This window comes from Telmatherina bonti (genome assembly GCF_933228915.1).
Source record: "Telmatherina bonti genome assembly, chromosome: 11".
In the NCBI taxonomy this organism is placed as follows: Eukaryota; Metazoa; Chordata; class Actinopteri; order Atheriniformes; family Telmatherinidae; genus Telmatherina; species Telmatherina bonti.
Window position 1 is genome coordinate 30488723 of NC_136629.1, and position 18891 is coordinate 30507613.

Below are 18891 nucleotides of genomic sequence, written 5' to 3' on the forward strand. Positions count from 1 at the left end.
TTTGGTACTTCCAGTATTCTTTGTTAACTTCTAATATCGGCTATCTTGTGACCATCCGAGATTATAAATTAATTAAGAGTTCACAGACATCGCGATAGCTAAAACGTTACTTTGCAACAAGAACCTAGATCCAATTAAGCATAATCCCAGCTACATTGTTAAAAACAGATGACCTGAGTACGTTCTCTTTTACAAAAATAAAATATGAACGATACCAGCGGTCTGACAAGACCACACAGTCCCTTGTTTGTTTTCAAGGGTCCCGCTCCGAACCGCCTGCTGACCGCCAGTAGCTTGACTACCAGGCTGCATCGATAACAGCGCCCTCTGTGGTAAAACACGTGTAACACAGCAAACCCTCCTTCGTTCACCGCTTACAGTCAATTCTTACCAACCGCTTTACAAGACACAGGATATGCAGTACCTCCTCCAAAGATATAGGTCGCTATTAAATTTAGTACCCGACCAATCAGTCCGTCTTATGTCTTCCTTGGCTCTTTTTTTTTTGTCGTATAATTAAATGGACAACAAAAAGTTACCGGAGATATAATTATTATTTTAGCCAAAGCCTGAATTTACCACAATATTTACTTCTAAATTTTTAAGACAATTTATATAATTTTCCTATTTCCCTAAATATATATTTTAAATATCTGAAATTTAATATCTTTAACGCCTGAAGTGGAACAAACTGCCAGTGGAGATTAAACATTCACCAAAGGTAGAAACTTTTAGAAGAAACTTTGGACATTTTATAACTCCAGTCACTTAAATAATTCATGTCACATCACTTCATCTATTGCACTGCTAATTTGCACGGTTGCTTGGCTGCTACTGTTCATACTGTACGCATATGCATGTCTACATACAAAATTACTTTTCTTTTATTATATATTTTTAACAAAAAAATAAAAGAAATAAAAAAATGTATATATGTTAATTTCTCGGCATGCCTTACCTTATTTGTAAAATAGTTGTAAAATAGCTGTATTTCTAATTTTATATTATTATTCAGTGTTTTTATTATTATTTTTATTATTCAGCACCTTATCTCCGAAGCAGGTGAATTGTTCAAAGACAATGGCAATAAAAGTATTTCTGATTCTGAACTTTTAAATCCAGGTTAAAAACATTTCTTTTTCTCATGCGCCTCATGTGACATCTGCACAGTATTAATTCTGGTATTTTGTTATAATTTATTATTTTATTGTGATTTTATTTGTATTTTCTTTTATGCTTTTTTTTCTGTAATGCTTTTAATGTTTCATGTAAAGCACTTTGAATTGTCTTGTACATGAAAGGTGCTGTACAAATAAACTTGCCTTGCCATAGGTCTTTCATAACACATGGAAAGTTCTGTCGGCCCACCGAGTTAATTTACACATGGCTAGCAAGCCGCCTAGCAGCATTTGGTGTTGCAATAAAAACATCCCAGTTTAACATTCTTGAGGATACCATCTTCATTATGTTGAAGTCCAAAACCTTCGTTAAGAAGACCCGGTCAGGTGGGATTATGAAGGTAGTGCGTGAGCATTACTTGAGAGATGATATTTGGTGTGGAAGTGAAGTTTGCACTGAATGCAAACAGGACTCCACCGTCCTGCCGAGAGACGCGTGTATAGAGAGCAATCTTTGCTCTTATTCGCACTATGTGGTCCCTGACACCAATGTGGTGCTCCATCAGGTAAATAAGAGGGTTGTTTGTATTGTCTAGCAGTTTAGTTATTTTGACATGTTTCCAGTCAGATTTTTCATCCCAGTTCTTTAAAAAAAAAAAAAAATTTAAATACAGTGACATTTCAGGGTAATGTGTCATGTAAAAATATATTTACATCACACAGGAAGTAACAACTTGGGCTTGCATTGCAGATAAATAATATTTATTGTAAACTATGTTTGAATTCACGTCTGTGATTTCTTTGGCAAATCTACATATTCTTTTCCTTTGCTTTTTTCCCATGCTAGTATTCTATTTGTTGTTTTATTTAGTTGAGACAAATGCCTTAACATAAAAAAATAATACATCTTTGTTGCAGGTGTTGATGATCCTTGATTCATGGCACTTCTCCATTAAATCTGATGCAATCATGGTCACTTTGCCCTCATTGTTTACATCCTCATGTCTACACTTTGTCCTGCAGATCGATGCATTAGAAGATCCTGTGATTCGTAATGTGATCATCCTTCAGACTGTTCTGCAGGAGGTACGCCACCGCAGTGCACCAGTCTATAAACGCCTGAAGGACATCATTCATGAGAAAGAAAAACATTTCTACACTTTTACCAATGAACACCACAGGTATGTGCATCTTAACATGTTATTTGCACAAAACTTGATATGCATAAATAAAAGAAAGTAAAATAACACTGAAATTTGGCAACTTAAAACATAAACAGACTAAATATAGCTCTTCTACAAAATCCTGACTTGTTTCCCAAAATGTCAAGTAGCTGCATAAAATTCAATGTGTCTTTAGAATTAAAGAGAATGGTCTTCTATGATCTAAAAAAAAAACAAACTGCTGAGCTTTTCTGTTCTTATTTAACCATAGATCAAATAATAGAAAAACAACTTGCTTTTGGCAAATTATCAGTTAATCAATGTATTATGAAAACGATTGAAGAATATGTTGTTTTCTTGCCTAATCTTATGACTTCTGTTCTTCCAGAGAGACATTCATAGAACGTGAACCCGGGGAGAGCGCCAATGACCGTAATGATCGTGCAATTCGTGTAGCAGTTAAATGGTACAGTCAGCATCTGAAAACATCAGAATCCGAATCAGATTCTGTCAAAGTGGTCCTCCTCACCAACGATCAAGGGAACAAGCAGAAAGCACAGGAGGACGGCTTAGTGGTGTACAAATGTAATAATTTCTTAAAGTAAATGAATACAAGCCTGCTTTTAAATGGCATCGTCAGATTTCTATCACAAGCATTTTTTTCTCTTTTATTCTAGTCGAGGAATACATCAAGAGTCTGATAGCAAACCCTGAGCTTGTGGATCGTCTCGCTTTGTCCAATGACGATAAGGTGAAACCTAAGTCAATTGTGTTGTTGATGTGGACAAAATATATTCTTTCTGTTTGATTTTTGGGTATTCATCTTTTTTCTTTTCTTCCCTCAGAGTGAAATGACAAGCAGTAAAGTGTTATTTCCAGAGCACCTCCCTCTATCCAGGATCCAAGCAGGAATTAAAAGTGGCTCCTTTCTCCAGGGCACCTTCCGAGCCAGCAGAGACAACTATCTGGAAGCCACAGTCTTTGTCCAGGGAGAAGGTGAAGACAGCACAGAGGTATGGAGGAGATGAGGTGTTTTAAGGTTTTCTGTTTGCAGAATTACAGCAAGTTAATCAACAGAGAAAGTCTATCCATGTGTCACAATTTCTTTATTGATGTTTATTTTTAACTTCCTGCCAGATCCTCCTCCAAGGTCTTCAAAACCTAAACAGAGCAGTCCACCAGGATGTAGTCGCCGTGCAGCTGCTGCCACATAATCAGTGGGTAGCGCCATCCTCGGTTGTGCTGCAGGATGATGGTGCAGCAAAGGATGATAATGTTGAGGAGGAGGATGACGAAGAAGAGAAAGTGGTAAGCTTTCACTTAACACAGGGTGTCCAGCTCTGGTCCTCAAAGGTCACAATCATGCGGGTTTTCTATGTATCTCTGCTCAAACACACCAGACTCAAACTATTTACTCATTATTTACAACACTATTGCCTATTGGATCCATTTAAAGGAAGTCAGGTGTGTTGAACATGGATACATAGAAAACCTGCAGGACAAAGGCCCTCGAGGACTGACTTTGGACACCGCTGACTTAACAGAAAGCATTTGGCAGCTTTTGTTTACTCTTAAAATGTAAAGGAAATTCAGCAGAATGGTTATAGATAGGGATGCACCAATACTGATATCAATATTGGCTCAATACCATGTGTATGTACTTGTACTTGGTATTAATAAAAGTGTATCAATACACAACCAATACCCGATATCACACGAGTCAAGCCAGTGCAGATGTGTTTGATAACATGCATCGGACATGTTTTAAAAGAAATAAATGCCTTATATGTTAAAATGTGACATTTTTGTTACACTAAAAGCGAGATCTTTGTTTAAAAATTGCACATGCATAGTTGTATTAGGGTAAAATGTGCCAAATCAAAATAAAACTTGTTGAAATTATTAGATCTGTAATATTATATTTGTATTGGTGAGGTAACTTAAGAAAGGAGGGGTAATTTATTACAGCCTAATGAAATCTTACACAGTTATAACAGCAATATTAACCAGTCACAATAATGTTCACATAAACAGATTTGGTATCTGCAAATATCGGTATCTGCAGATATTCAAATTTCAGATATTAGTATCAGATCGGAACTCCCAAAAAGTTGATCGGTGCATCCCTAGTTACAGATGTGTATTAAATGAATTAAATATAAGACATTATAACTAAACGACAACCCATGTAGTTATAATAAAAGACACTTAGCGTGTTTCTGTGTATTTCTGAGTAGTTGAAGATATCAGCAGCCGAAGCAGCCAGAAAACCCACAGGGAAAGTGGTGGGAATTATTAAAAGGAACTGGAGGCCATTCTGCGGCATGCTAAATATCTCTCAAATCAAAGAGGTAAGTCCAGTTTACCCAGTATGATTCATTTGACCAAATAAAGCTGAAGATATAAACTTTATTCTTGGTTTACATAGCTTGTCATAAGCAGTGACAGTCCCTCTTTATGTTCTTTTTTTTTTCTTTCACCTAGTCAACGCGGCATCTTTTTACCCCGGCAGACCGTCGAATCCCACGCATTCGCGTGGAAACACGACAGGCCTCCGCACTGGCAGGTCAGAGAATCATGGTGGCCATCGATGGTTGGCCCAAACATTCCAGATATCCAAATGTGAGTTTGAATTTCATTTAGACTGATTTAGCAGAGTTTAACAAGAGATATTTTTGTTCATTTTTCCAACGGTTTTCTTTGATGTTAGGGTCACTTTGTCCGCAGTCTGGGAAATGCAGGGGATAAGAACACAGAGGAGGAGGTGCTGCTGCTGGAGCATGATGTCCCACATCAGGCCTTCTCTCAGGCTGTTCTTAGTTTCCTCCCCAAGATGCCGTGGGCCATCACACCGGAGGTCACCTTTTCTTGAGATAGACTAAATGCTGTGTGTATTCATGAATGAGTGCATATATAAATATAGATGTGTGTGTGTGTGGGGGGGGGTTTACAGGACATGGAGAAGAGAGAGGACTTGAGACATTTGACAGTGTGCAGTGTGGACCCTCCGGGATGCACAGATATAGATGATGCCTTACACTGCAGAGAGCTCAAAAATGGGAATCTTGAGGTGAGCATGCTGCACACATACACCATTCGTAACAGCAGTGAGTTCTTTACAATCATTTTCTCTCTGTGTGCTGCAGGTTGGGGTCCACATCGCTGATGTCAGTCACTTCATCAGACCTGGGAATGCACTGGACAAAGAGGCAGCTAATCGCGGTACCACTGTGTACTTGTGTGGAAAGGTAAGATCGGATTTCCACATTTATACCATTATGAATTTACAGTTTGAACTTCACAAATTAAGTATTTAAAAAAAATACCCTATTTTTTAAGCTAATGAAAGCACTTAAAGGCTCTGATACTTAGTCGACTTAATGTATTGACCAGTGAGCCAAAAGTAGGCTTTAGACCGTTGGATTCTTTTTTTCCTCTTATATAGTATAAAAAGATAGAAAGAAAATTATTGTACTAAGATTGTGATAGAAAACAAGTACATTTTATAGCTTCAACCTAATTTCCTTTATATTTATTAAAAGTAATAGAAATTCTGACCCAAACTTATTGCATGCCTAAAAATTTAATTATTTAACACTTTGCAGCAGATTTAGCTTTTTATATTATGAACATTATTTATAAATGTTTGCATTTTTTCTCACCTGGTCGCCATCAGAGGATAGACATGGTTCCTGAACTGCTCAGCTCCAATCTTTGCTCTCTGCGCTCCAATGTGGAGAGGTAGGGACACCCACACATTCACCTCCTTAACAATCGATTTTGTCATTTGTTTCTTTTGAGTAGCCAGAAAAGTCTGTTGTGTTTTTCTTATATTTTAACATCTGGGTAAACGATCTATGGCAAACAAGAATGCTTCTTTCTTTTTTTCCATTCCAAGATATGAGATTGACACAGATTTTGGTTTGGTTTTCTCTTAACAGGCTTGCATTTTCATGCATTTGGGAAATGAACCACAAAGCAGAAATTCTAAAGACCCGCTTCACAAAAAGTGTCATAAACTCCAAGGTAAAGTACAACACACAAACACTAAAAACACATTTGTTTTGCTTTGTTTTCTAAAATCACTATAAAATTAACATTGTACAGATATTTTCAAGTAGGATTTGTTACTTTTTCTTCTTCACTTTGGGTTTTGTTCCAGGCATCTCTGACTTATGCTGAGGCACAGATGAGGATCGACGACGCCAACAAGAATGATGACATCACCAAAAGCTTGCGAGGCCTCAACAAGCTGGCCAAAATCCTCAAGAGGCACCGGATAGAGAACGGGTAAGGAGTAGTAATACTGGAGACGCAGCTGGAAAAAGCTTTTAAAAGCTATGAGGAGAGAAAATAACAAGACTGAGTTAGAACCTCTAATTCTATATCAAATTTACATGAATTGTGTTTTGTGTGACACCCTTCAGGGCACTGACACTGTCATCTTTAGAGGTTCGGTTCCACATGGACAGTGAAACTCATGACCCCATAGATCTCCAGACCAAAGAGCTCATGTGGGTAACTTCCAGATACTAGATACCAATGCGCTGCAAAAAGTTTGTTTTCAGTGTGTTTTATTGTCTTGTGATTTTTATAATGGCATGTTTGTGTTATTAGGGAGACAAACTCTATGGTGGAGGAGTTCATGTTGCTGGCTAACATTTCAGTTGCACAGAAGATTTATGATGAATTTTCAGAGTGTGCTCTGTTGAGGAAACATCCAGCACCACCACCATCTAACTATGACATCCTGCTCAAGGCTGCAAAATCCAAGGTGAATTCTAGTGTTCATGCTTTGTTGTTCACTTTTATACTCTGAACACAATTTTTTTTTTTTTTTATGAACAAGAACATTGTGTCCATTACTTGTAAGTTAAGTTTTAGTTTAATTGCAAAGTGTGGTGTGTTGCACCTTTTTCATTAATATTTAGATTTGTTTCTTAAAACACTGCAAATCCCTAAAATTTGTGTACTTATATTAAGATAACGATGTTCTATTTTTTTTTTTTTTTTTTCACTTGAATGTTTTTTTATTAATCTTTTATCAGAATGTAGAGATCCACACAGATACAGCCAAGGCACTGGCTGACTCCCTTGATGTAGCCAAAGTGGATGGATTTCCTTACTTTAACACGCTGCTGCGCATCTTGGCCACTCGCTGCATGATGCAAGCAGTCTATTTTTGTTCCGGCATGGACAGCGACTTCCACCATTACGGTCTTGCCTCACCCATTTATACACATTTCACATCACCAATTAGGAGGTATGAAAACTGACATCCTACACATTTAGCCTAAATATGTTGAATCTGGGTTTAATAAAGAAATGTATACAGTTTACAATGTTGGTGCTTTTTAAAATTCTTGTATGAACCTCCTTCCTGCTCCTTTTCCTTCCCAGGTATGCAGATATCATAGTGCACCGCCTCTTGGCAGTGGCCATAGGAGCAGACAGCACCTACCCAGATTTGATGGACAAACATAAACAGTCAGCTCTCTGCAGCAACCTCAACTACAGACACAAAATGGCTCAGTATGCACAAAGGGCATCTGTCGCCTTCCACACACAGGTACAATTATATAGACATGCTGCTCTGCACTGCATGCTGTGTGTAGCTGTGTATCTAAAGTATTTTTAGGGTTTTTATATACCATATTGAGTGAGGAGTTTTATGAGTCATGCTTTCTAAACACATTGTGTCTTTTAGTTGTTCTTTAAGAGCCGAGGCATCCTGAACGAAGAAGGAGTTGTGCTGTTTGTGAGGAAGAATGCCATCATTGTTCTCATCCCAAAGTTTGGTCTGGAGGGAACCGTCTTCTTTGACAGCAAAGACAAAGTTTCCCCCCACATTGTTTTTGATGAAGAGGTATAAACACTTTATTTTATTAATTGATAAAGTCTCACAAATATCTGATTTTGCATTATAGTTATTTGTGTAGTGTACACATAACGAGCCGTTTTTAAATATCACCTCTGTGTATGTGAAGGGTCCCACTTTGAAGGTGGAGCAGCACACATTCCACATATTTGATCAGGTGAAGGTCACCATCAGCCTGGATGACTCCAACATTCAGCACCAGAAGATCCGCATGGCTTTAACTGAACCTGTGGTAAGGACGGACTAGACTTTAAGTTTAATACCACATTGTCCATGTTCTGATCTCGTTTACATTACTAAAACATAGCATTTCACTGAAATAAATGTTCTTTATTTCAGATCCCTGGTGTTAGTGTTCCTGCGCCTGATGCTGAACCGCAGACCAAGAAGCCAAAACTGGACCGCTGACACAAAAGGAGCTCTGGAAATGACCCAAACCACCCAACAGTGTTCCAGAAATTGAACCAGACTGGACTATATGAATCTGTGAAAATGCTATTTGGCTTCAGTAAGAGTAATTTTCCTAAGTCTACCACAGAAAAGGCACATTGTGCCAGTCGTCTTGTACTTATTTTACTATTTGAGATATTTGTCAGTGCATAGGGAAGAATTGTTGCAAGTTACTGCCAACCATAAATGCAGTATAACTAAAAGTTGTAATAATAGTTATTAAACATTTTAACTACAAAGCTTTGAATTATTTATGGTCAAATTTCAATTTGAGCAGCTGGGAACCAGGACATGAAAAATTGCACCGGTCATGGATCCACAACTTTGAAAAAGATTGGCTGTGAACCATGTCAAAATATCCAGCACCACAAGTAAACACAGAACAGAGTGATTTAAAAATGTCTCCGGCCAAAGAAAGATTTCAAGTTAATTTAATGTGACAAAGAGCCAGTCCACGCTTTAATGTAAAAAAGAAAAAAGGCTCAGCTTTTAGTTAATCAGTGGTACTATTTAGTATGTATTGTTGGAATTAAGTTCTACAATACAAAGAACCCTGAATTGGAAACATTCATTCTCATTTCTTAAAACAGCTTAAAAAAACATGATATACAATTTTATAAAAAGATAAATACAGTACAGATATGATGCAAAAATCAAGATTTATCTGGTTAATTGTGTCTGCACCAAATTAAATTTTAAATGTGGCATCAATACAGCATTCAGGAAGGTGGTTGTGCAAATTTGTTTTTCCTTCCCTTTTTCTCACTGCCATATGCAAGATCTAAAGTTATAGCTGACAAGAGAAATGTATAATTGTGTGTTACGATAGACATAAGTGAGACTTCTCTTTTAAAAAAACAAATTCTCCATCACAGTACATTTTAGTTAGGAAACTATAATCTTAAAAGAACAAATGACCAGCTTCACTTCTTCACACGACTAAACAGATGACTGTTGTATCCTACTTAACCATGAAAGCTTTAAACATTTGAAAACATTTTTGTATTTGATTGCAAGGTAATCATCCTAAGCTTCCACTGAAAGAGGGGTCCTTTTTAAATCACATGGCTCAGTGGTGAGGATAAAATCCCTGGAAAATACAAAAAGATGTGTTTTTAGTAAAATATCAAGACTTAGAGAACGCAGTGTTAGTATAGCCTCAAAAGCCACACATCAGCCAAGCGATTTTAACTTCAGGTACAGGTTTTCACTAAATCATTGCTCCAAGTTGGTGTTTTCCGTGAAGAACTGTTGTCTTGAGAGTAAAGTATTTAAAACTACAACTTTGTGATGGATGTAAAGAGTTGATCTTACCTTAACTTTAATGTGGCGAGTGAAGGGGAAGGCATCTTCAAAGTTAGAGCTGAGGGACTCTTTGCTGTGACTATCTGTCCCAAGGCCATCAATTAGGCTAGCAGTGCCCACTGAGGTAGTGTGATAGCCGCTATCCACCTGAAGGCGCAAACAGTTCCAAAATTATTAAGTAGAAAATTAAATCAATGCAAAATCAACATGGAGACATTCATACGAATAAAAACAAAAAGCTTTTAGTTTAGTTGGGATGAGAATTCGTTCACCAACCTGCATGCTGGTGTCATAGCGAATGCTGCTTCCTTCTGCTAGAAGAGACAAAAACATCTGAGAGCTCTCTGTTACAGACACATTGCCCATACGAGAGCTGGTCAACCGTTCTGAAGGTCCTCCACTTTCCTCTTCTTCCTCAACGTCCAGCCTGCTTTCTATTCCCGTCTCCTTTCCCTCATCCATTTTCACAGGTTCCATAGGATCCAGGCTAACTCGTTTCACGACAGCTGGGTGAGTGTCCAGGGCCAGAGGAGACGATGGGTCAAGTTCCATAGAAGGAGGAGAGGACGAGGTGGAATGGGGGTGTTCCTCAGCTGCTTGATTGTCTTGGAGTTTAGGGTTAAGGATTGGGGAAATGAGGGGGGGTGAGGCCCAGCAGTGGAATTTAGGTCTGAGCTTGTGTCTAGAGATGTGTGGAGGCTCATTTTGGTGATGGGGTTGGTGTGGAGAGCAGCTACGAATGGGAGAGCAACCTTCAACAAACGGGCTCTCGTTGCAGGAAGTGACGTCTGTGTCTAACTGACGACCATGTGGGGTCAAGCCATTTGCCTGCTTCCTCTCTGCTAAGAGATGAACACATGGAGATTAAAGATGAATATCAGGACTACTGTTGGGTCATTTAAAAGTAAAAGTGGTGTATGAGCTAACCAGCAAATGGTATACCTGAGCCTATGGGAGTTCGTATCACATGGGACAGAATAGGAGAAATTGTAGGAGAAACACGGCCGGCTGGCGAGGACCTGTCAGGAAACAGAGGACTGTTGATGCTGCCAAGACTACAGTCTCTGAAGCAGCCATGCTGGATCGGACTGGATGAGAATTGACCCTAAAATGAAGAGAATCTCCATTATTGTTTGATTATTGGTATGCTGCTCATCTTAAATCAAACTATTTACAAAAAGTATTGCATTCACGTGCCTAAAATAACTTCAGAATTAATCAAATCTACAGTGCAATTGCGCTCAAAATGATCAACATGTTATTCAACGCTTTACTGCTCACCGTAGAGGGAGTCTTGGCCGATATGCCACAGGACAAAGGAGATGAAGAAACAGGTGATGTAGCTTCTCCATCAGCAGGTTTTCCTCTCGCTACACCTCCTTTTCTGTTGGGAGACGGCCTCTCCTGTGTGCCATGGACTCTCTCTGGACTTGGTGGAGTCGAACTGTCAGAGCTGCTATAACTGAACTGGCCATCCAGGAAGAGTTTTCGTCTCAAGGAGGAGGAACTTAGGCTCTCCTGCACTGCATCGCATGCTTCCTCACAGCGGTAATATTCTCCTGAGATAGACAAACATGGTGACTTGGAAATAAAGTCCTTAAGTGTTAGATATTCTCTTTTTATTTTGCTGGCATTCAGTCGAGGCTTACCTAGTATTTTCTCTAAATCAAAAGCCAAAGGTAGAGAAAGGGTTGTCTGGCAACCAACTGTTAAGAAAATAAAATAAGAAATTATAGGATGTACAAGTCTTAAAGTGACTGGGATATCATGAAACCAGTTCAGTTTCAAATCAGAGGGCCACTTAATTCATATATGTTGTTGTACATGTTCTGCCTTTTCTGTCCTCTCCACCCCAAACCAGTCGAGGCAGATGGCTGCCCTCCCAGAGCCGGGTTCTGCTGGAGGTTTTCTTCCTGTTAAAAGGGAGTTTTTTCCTTCCCACTGCCGCCTTGTGCATGCTCAGGATGGGGGATTGGATCAAAGTCATGATTCAATGCAATCCGTTGGTTTCTATTACCAGCTATGAATGCTATGAATGAATTGGCTTGAAATGATGTGTATGTTGATTCGTGTATGTAAAGTGCCCATGACAACATTGTTGTGAAGTGGCGCTATACAAATAAAGCTGAATTGAACTGAATATCAAATTAGAATTTGAACTGTTGAGGTCACATGGGTCAAGCTGAATTTTAAAGTGGTGTCCTAGATCATCTGCTTTGTTGTTTTGTTTTTTTAGTGAAGGTAACTTCATCTTTGTTTCTTTTTATTCTTTTTCAGATGAATAAGTAATGGGCATAAAATAATATGAGGTATATAAAGTAAAGATCAGCTTCACACTGTGTTATTTCTGCACATGTAGGACAAGTGACGACTCAAGATTCAGAAAGCACACAGACTTGCATAAAGGAATTGTGGCTTTGTTGGGCATGTTGTGTGGAACATGTACAGGCTTGTGAAGACAAAACTCCCTCTGGGATGATATGTCTATTGTTACACTGTCTTTAAAAAAAAAAAAAAAAAAAAAAAAAGCACACTAACCTGTTATTTTTTCTGTCTCTTCTGCAATCGTTGGACCTATAAGATGAAATACAGTCAAATGAAATGCAAAGCTTAAGGGAAAAGAATTGTAACACATGGAACTTGTGGACTAAAAAGTAATACAAAAAAATAGTCACTTACTTTTCTTACACAGCTGTGGGGCTCTGCGGGTGTCTGGTGCTGCCCACGGGGAAGGCACAATAGCTCCTTTGGTGAAAAACTTAATAGGAAAAGACATGAATAAACATTAAGTAAAACACCAAATAATCAATGGAGTTACTTCTGTGTCATTAGTCTGTAAACACAGTTCTAGTCTGATTTCTTACCTGTTCAATAGCATTCTGACATTTTTCCTCAGCATCAGAATCCATCCTAAAACAGAGAATAAACCAAAATTATGTCATTTAAATTCTATAGTATCTTAAATCTAAGTCTAGAGATTTGAGAAGCTATTAGTTGAATGAGAGTTAATTCAACCATCTCTTTTTTATTACAATCTGCTGTTTGTCAGTACACACCTTGTTTGGCTTAGGTAAAAAGATTGTCGCTGGATTTCCTCTGGGTCTATGTGCACTGGTAGAAGACAAGCCATTTCATCAATTGACCAGTTAAACTTAGATGGAGTCTGGAGAAAAGACAGGTAAGGAAGAAAATAAAGAACAGCACATACTGTATACTCTTCATTATGTATGCCACTACAAGTTATATTGTGGAGTGAGTCTAAATGTTGTAAGGGGACTGGTGTGAGGTGTGTTCAGACTTACAGCCTTACATGACTTGGATTTGAACACTGATGGGCTCGGAACCAGGGTCTCACGCAGATGGTGATGGTCATTAGGACTCTCAAAAGGATTTCTTACGGAAGGTCTGCCTGGAGTTTCTGGAGTGATTTGTAGCTCGACATGATCCCCCATCTTAGTTCACAAACAAATTTCAGCCAGGATTGAAGAAAGCTGCGTTTTACTAGAACATAACAGAGATAAAAACGTGGTTTCATTGTGGCTGTGCGGAGATCGTTTCTAACTTGTTACGTTAAGCAACATTACATTCCCAGTTTCTATAGAGCTCAACAGATTTCGAAGCAATCATTGAGGAAATACATAAACTCTGTTACGGTATACAGGTTAACTAAACACACATGGTAAATAAAACATACATTTTACCGTTGGTACTTACCTTAGTTAATACGCCAGGACTTTAACTACGAAGCCAAACTACAATTTTTATTAAAGAGTCAGCAGCAGCACAGAAACTAGTCGGAAACTGTTCAAACGTGCATTTCAATTTTACCCACAAGCTGCACCAGCCAATAGAAATCCACCGGAAACTCCAGGACACCAATCACGACGTTCGTTTCGTCACTTCCTCCGCCAGTTCCTGTGACTTCTTCAGGCGATTTATTCTAGCTGCTGCTGTAACTTGTCTGTTATTGTGCGGTGTTTACAATGTTATTGTCTGTTTGAAAAACAGTAGAGTCGTTCAAAGTTTTACTAAAATCTTATGATAACTTTCTAGGATCAGTTTTTCATCCTGGCATTCAAGACCTCTTCAAGGGCCACTTCTTCTGGTTAGCCAGCCCCTAGCAAGCTTTGCTAACTACATTTATTTATCACTATGACGAGCGCACCAAATCCAAACCTAAACGCAGTCCGGGAGACAATGGATGGTGAATACTTGTTTTATGTACTTTATCAAGTATGATACGTGTAGATATCGTCAGACTTTTCTTTTCTTTACGGGAAATTTTTGGTAAGCAGTTTTTTTCGGTGTAAAATTAATGTTGTCATCGTCTTCCGTTAACAGTCCTGCTGGAGATCTCCAGGTTGCTGAACACTGGATTGAACATGGAGTCTCTGTCTATATGTGTGAGACTGTGTGAACAAGGCATCAATCCTGAAGCTTTGTCTGCGGTAATCAAAGAGCTGCGTAAAGCCTCGGAATCCCTCAAGGTATGAAACAAGCTAATACTTGTGTTTCGATGCAGTTCGTACAGATTACACGGTTTGATTTCTACTTTAGTACCATATTCATTCAAAGTCAGTGGGTGGGTGGGTCTAAACTTTTGACTGGTCCTGCACATGTTTTGTTGGTAAGCAGACCCATCAACCAGCTATCTGATACCTATAATATTACTTCCAATTTTAAGTGCTATTATGATCAGCGTGTCAGGTTGCAAGGTGAGATATCTGTGACCGTCATTGTTTTGAAATCTAGTTTCTATTAACAAAGTTGTGTGTATGAGCCTTGAGTGTTTACCATCTACTGGTATGTGGTTGTTTCAAATTACAATATATTGCAGGGGTGTCCAGCTCCAGTCCTCCAAGGCCACAATCCTGCAGGTTTTCAATGTATCTCTGTTCCAACACTCTTGACTCAAATTAATTGGTCATTGTGCAGTACTTTGTTGGCTGTTGGATCCATTTAATGAGCCAGTTGTGTTGTAACAGGGATACATCAAAAACCTGCAGGGCATCAACCCTCGAGGACAAACTTTAGACACCCCTGATATATTGTATTCAAGAAGACAGGCAAAGAGTGAGTCTTACTCTTGTCTTTTTAAAGTGTCAAGTATAAAGTTATATGATTTTTGCACATAGATGATGAACTACATTGACAAGAATAAAAAATCTTGTCAAGTATAAATTATGCAATTAGGTTTTTGGTTGAAAAGTTATAATCATGTTATTAGAATCAGCACCACGTCCATTGCAATTAGCAAAACGTAATTTCCCTTGGGCCTTGATACGTCATGTTGTGAGCTATTGAATTTGTGGACTTTTTGACTCTTTCCATAATTGTTACCATAAATACTCTTAATAAAAATGTTTACTGTTCCACCTTAGCCACTGCTACTCAAAACAAAACCTTTTTTTTTTTTTTTTATTAGGTTCCTGAGAATTGCACAAACTGAAGATGGATAAAATTGCCTCAGTTTTGGATCTGTTGTGGGATTTTTCGCTGTTCCTGGGTCTGTACCTCCCATTGGGTTTAGCACAGTCACCTTTGTTTGGGCACTCTACCGTCTGTGCCTCATCTGTGACTAATGTGCTGTCCTTTTCAACACTTCCATTTGTGATTTAGGTTTTTGTTACATCATCCCAGCATTGATTATTTTCCATCTCCGGAAGTGTGTGAACACTTACCCAATCTGCGTCAAGTGTAGCCGTTTGAGTTTTAATCTCACAAGTTTTGAAACAGTAAATTCTGAGTGGCCATGAGATCTTGCCCTCATACAAAAGCAGACTTCTGGTTGCTGATCAACTTTTGTTGAAAGGTTTTATGTTTTCATGTCTGTCATTTGTCATACTTTGTTTAATTTTATATTTGGATCTACTTCTTTTTCAAGCCAACATTTTCCCATTGTACATGTGACTGTCAAGGATTAAACATTTTAAAATAAAATGTTACCACAAATGACCACAAGGTGGCGGTGTCTCTTTCCTATTCCAATCTGAGGCGTACGTCTTAATTTAGTAATAGAAAATTTGTACAGTTACAGTTTTTTGGTTATCCTGATCTGATGCATAGAAAATTGTGTAATTATAATCAAATAAACTTTTCCTCATTTTGATTTTTATTATCTAAGCCCAATTTTTGTTGTTACTTGCAAACTCAAAAGTAATACGAGTTTCACAGGCCCCACCTATTTAGGCATAAATCTTTTCCCAGAATATTTAAAAGAAAAAAATCTTTCCTGTAACACTATGTGAAAGGGACAACAGACTGATAAAACGTAAACTACAATACATAATCAGACAATGGAGAAAGGGTTGCATCCACAGCCAAAGACATACTTCACAACAAAGAAGAGTAAAGGTCAGTCTTTGCAGCAGGATGTCCTGTTGATCTAAAATCTTCGCTTCTTTATGTCTGCACTTCATCCACAAGAACTATTTGAGACATTTTGCAAACTAGACAAAAAGATGTCTTTGATCTGCCAGAAGTGAAGCCCCTAGATCACACATCTAACCACACAGCATTGTTTTGTTTCTCCGCTGTCTGTAAAATAACTCTATTCATCTTCTAGACGAGGGAAAATGCTGAGAGCACAGAACATTTCTCCACAGGCCAATTTACAAGCCAGGAGCAACCTCTTTTCCACACAGGCTTGTTTCAGTGTCTTGTGTGTATGTGTCCCTCAATGTGTGAGAGTTAAGTTGTTCCTGCAGCGCTGTAGATGTCTACAAATGAGTAGCCCCTAAGCCATCTGACAGGCTCACCCCTCACAAGCACACCACAGAAAGCCAGCAACTGTGCAGGAGTGTGTGTGTAGGCATTTCTGTCTTCTTCTGCTTTGTCTCGCCATCTTGACTGACAGGCTCCGAGTCTGAATCTCTGCACTGCTGCTTTGATCTCTTGACACAGTATCTCTCAGTTCCTCAATACCAGCATCATGTCAGCCAAGCGTGAGAGACACACAGATTTGGTGCAGTGGCTCTCCTTGATAGTCCAAAAGATGAGGCAACCCCCCGGTCTCAGCGGGGTGTGAGCTGCTTGAGATGTTGATGGAGGTAGACGCACAACAAGAATGCTTTTCTTTTTGGAAAAGTTATGCACGGCTTGATTGGCTACTAAGGGCGTGGGATTCAGGATGCATTGCTGCCTGTTTGATCTGTTTGGAGGGTTTCTCTTTATCCAGGCAAGTTACTTTGATCTCTCTTAAACAAAATATTCCCAAATCCCACAGTCCTAACAGAGATTAGCGTCCACATATGCATAAACATCTAAGAGGTGTTCAACTAGGGCACTGGTCAGGTCACATGACTGTATCAACTTAACAGGCAAGCAGGTCCTCACATCCAAACTTCTAAAGGTGTTTATATTTGTGTGTCTGATAATTATCCAGGCTGAGGATTCTTTTTCTGATAAATGAGGGCAGTCTCATTTAAGAGTGAAAGATCTATGTGCAGCAATTACAGTTCAGGTGTGTGTAATGGATATTAGGGTAATAATTAGACTGGACTGATTAGAGCTTCCTTATGTATAAGAAAAGATGTCTGTTTATGTTTTTCCAGACCCAAATTACAACCATATTGTCTCGTCAAAACAAATACAGTGGAGAGCTTAATTTGAGGCAGCATTAAACTAAAAGTCAAAGATCTCCGTGTGTACTCGTACGTACAGGTCACTAATTAGTTAGTTAGCAATAAACAGGTAGTTGTAATGGTCTCCCTGCAGAGACGAGGCTTTGTTTGTCCATTTCATGTTTTGTATCTCATTATATGATCATTTCAGGGGTAGAATTGGTTGGTTTGATGAGTTCTTCTACTTATATTATCATAAAAAATGGGAAAAAAGTGTATGCATGCTATTTAATGAGTTGCACATTGAAAGGATTTTCTTTTTATGTTATAATAAGGGATGCACAATATATCAGCGTTAGTGTTCTTTACAACTTTTTAACATGTTGATAAACCAATATTTATTTTCGGCTGTTTGTGTATGTATGCTGGGAGTAAGAAGAGGATATGTCCATGTCATATTTGTAACACTGATAGTGATGCAACAAGAAGGTACTCAAAAAGCAGCAATACTTGCAAAGTGGAAGTAATGTGAGGAGGATGTCGCATCAAATCATTTAATGCCACCAATTTGATGTCACCTGGAAAACCACCATCCAGATGCACACAAATAATGGAGGGGCGTTAACGCTTACTTTCATTTTATACAGAAGTTGATTATCTTAAACTTTTTTAAAAATATATCCGTAAATATCAATTAATCATTCATAGCAACAATATTAATGTTAGATCGGCCAAAAAATTTCATATCAGTGCAGCCCCAACATTTTTCATCAAGAGAAAAACTTCATTCTAAGTTTTATATCATGAATCTAAGTATATTAATAACAACTTGATACGCATGATGGTAGAACAAAACAAGGTATTTACCAACTTTACTTCATTTAATCAAATTAACACTTGCACCCAGTATAGACCCACTGCTGGACAAAACATTCATTACTGGGAATCACAATACACTAAATATTGCACTCAACTCCTCAAGGGCTCCACATTTGGCTCATCAATCCATAGAACATTATCCCAGATTATTATGTAAATTTCTATCCTTCTACATTTACTTGATGGACATATTTGTCCTTCTTATCTTTCACAAACTTATAAGTACACATTTAACTTCAGTTAGTGGACATTTCCGTCCTTAGTTGCTTACAAGTGCACATCGGATGAAAACGAAGATCAGAGTAGTGCTCAGGAAAATTTCTCCACGAAGACTAGGAACAGTGGGGGTTAAACTAGTGATCCTTTAAAATGTATTTATGAGATGTTCAAAGAAAAAAAGCTCTGCTAAAATATTAATAATAATAAACAATAATAATAATGATGATCAATAACAACAAAGGAGTCATAGTACTACTTATTGTGCAAATATAAATTACAACTAATGTTACAGCATGCTGATGGGAAGTTTAAACTAC

The 18891-nt window shown here is 38.3% G+C and overlaps 3 protein-coding genes across 3 annotated transcripts; 2 read left to right on the forward strand and 1 right to left on the reverse strand.

Annotated features, from left to right (window-relative positions):
- Window positions 1–1465: 1465 nt before the first annotated feature.
- dis3 (DIS3 exosome endoribonuclease and 3'-5' exoribonuclease) lies at window positions 1466–8758 on the forward strand (the record flags this gene model as incomplete). Its single annotated transcript, XM_079249401.1, has 21 exons — window positions 1466–1684; window positions 2142–2299; window positions 2670–2866; window positions 2959–3032; window positions 3127–3294; window positions 3419–3589; window positions 4519–4632; window positions 4766–4903; window positions 4992–5138; window positions 5235–5351; window positions 5428–5529; window positions 5958–6022; window positions 6223–6307; window positions 6444–6571; window positions 6709–6795; window positions 6899–7055; window positions 7330–7544; window positions 7682–7850; window positions 7989–8147; window positions 8269–8391; window positions 8499–8758. The coding sequence occupies 21 exons, from the start codon at window positions 1466–1468 to the stop codon at window positions 8565–8567; spliced, it is 2862 nt and encodes a 953-aa protein (XP_079105527.1). The 3' UTR covers window positions 8568–8758.
- An 807-nt stretch (window positions 8759–9565) lies between these two features.
- bora (bora aurora kinase A activator) lies at window positions 9566–13366 on the reverse strand (the record flags this gene model as incomplete). Its single annotated transcript, XM_079249103.1, has 11 exons — window positions 9566–9699; window positions 9924–10061; window positions 10191–10756; window positions 10857–11019; window positions 11196–11473; window positions 11564–11620; window positions 12453–12488; window positions 12594–12672; window positions 12779–12824; window positions 12971–13077; window positions 13217–13366. 11 exons carry the CDS (start codon window positions 13364–13366, stop codon window positions 9679–9681), a joined length of 1641 nt encoding a protein of 546 aa, XP_079105229.1. The 3' UTR covers window positions 9566–9678.
- Window positions 13367–13831: 465 nt separating this feature from the next.
- On the forward strand, window positions 13832–15823 carry mzt1 (mitotic spindle organizing protein 1). The gene is made up of 3 exons (XM_079249104.1): window positions 13832–14118; window positions 14256–14401; window positions 15340–15823. The coding sequence occupies exons 1-3, from the start codon at window positions 14067–14069 to the stop codon at window positions 15361–15363; spliced, it is 222 nt and encodes a 73-aa protein (XP_079105230.1). The 5' UTR covers window positions 13832–14066; the 3' UTR covers window positions 15364–15823.
- Window positions 15824–18891: the final 3068 nt, after the last annotated feature.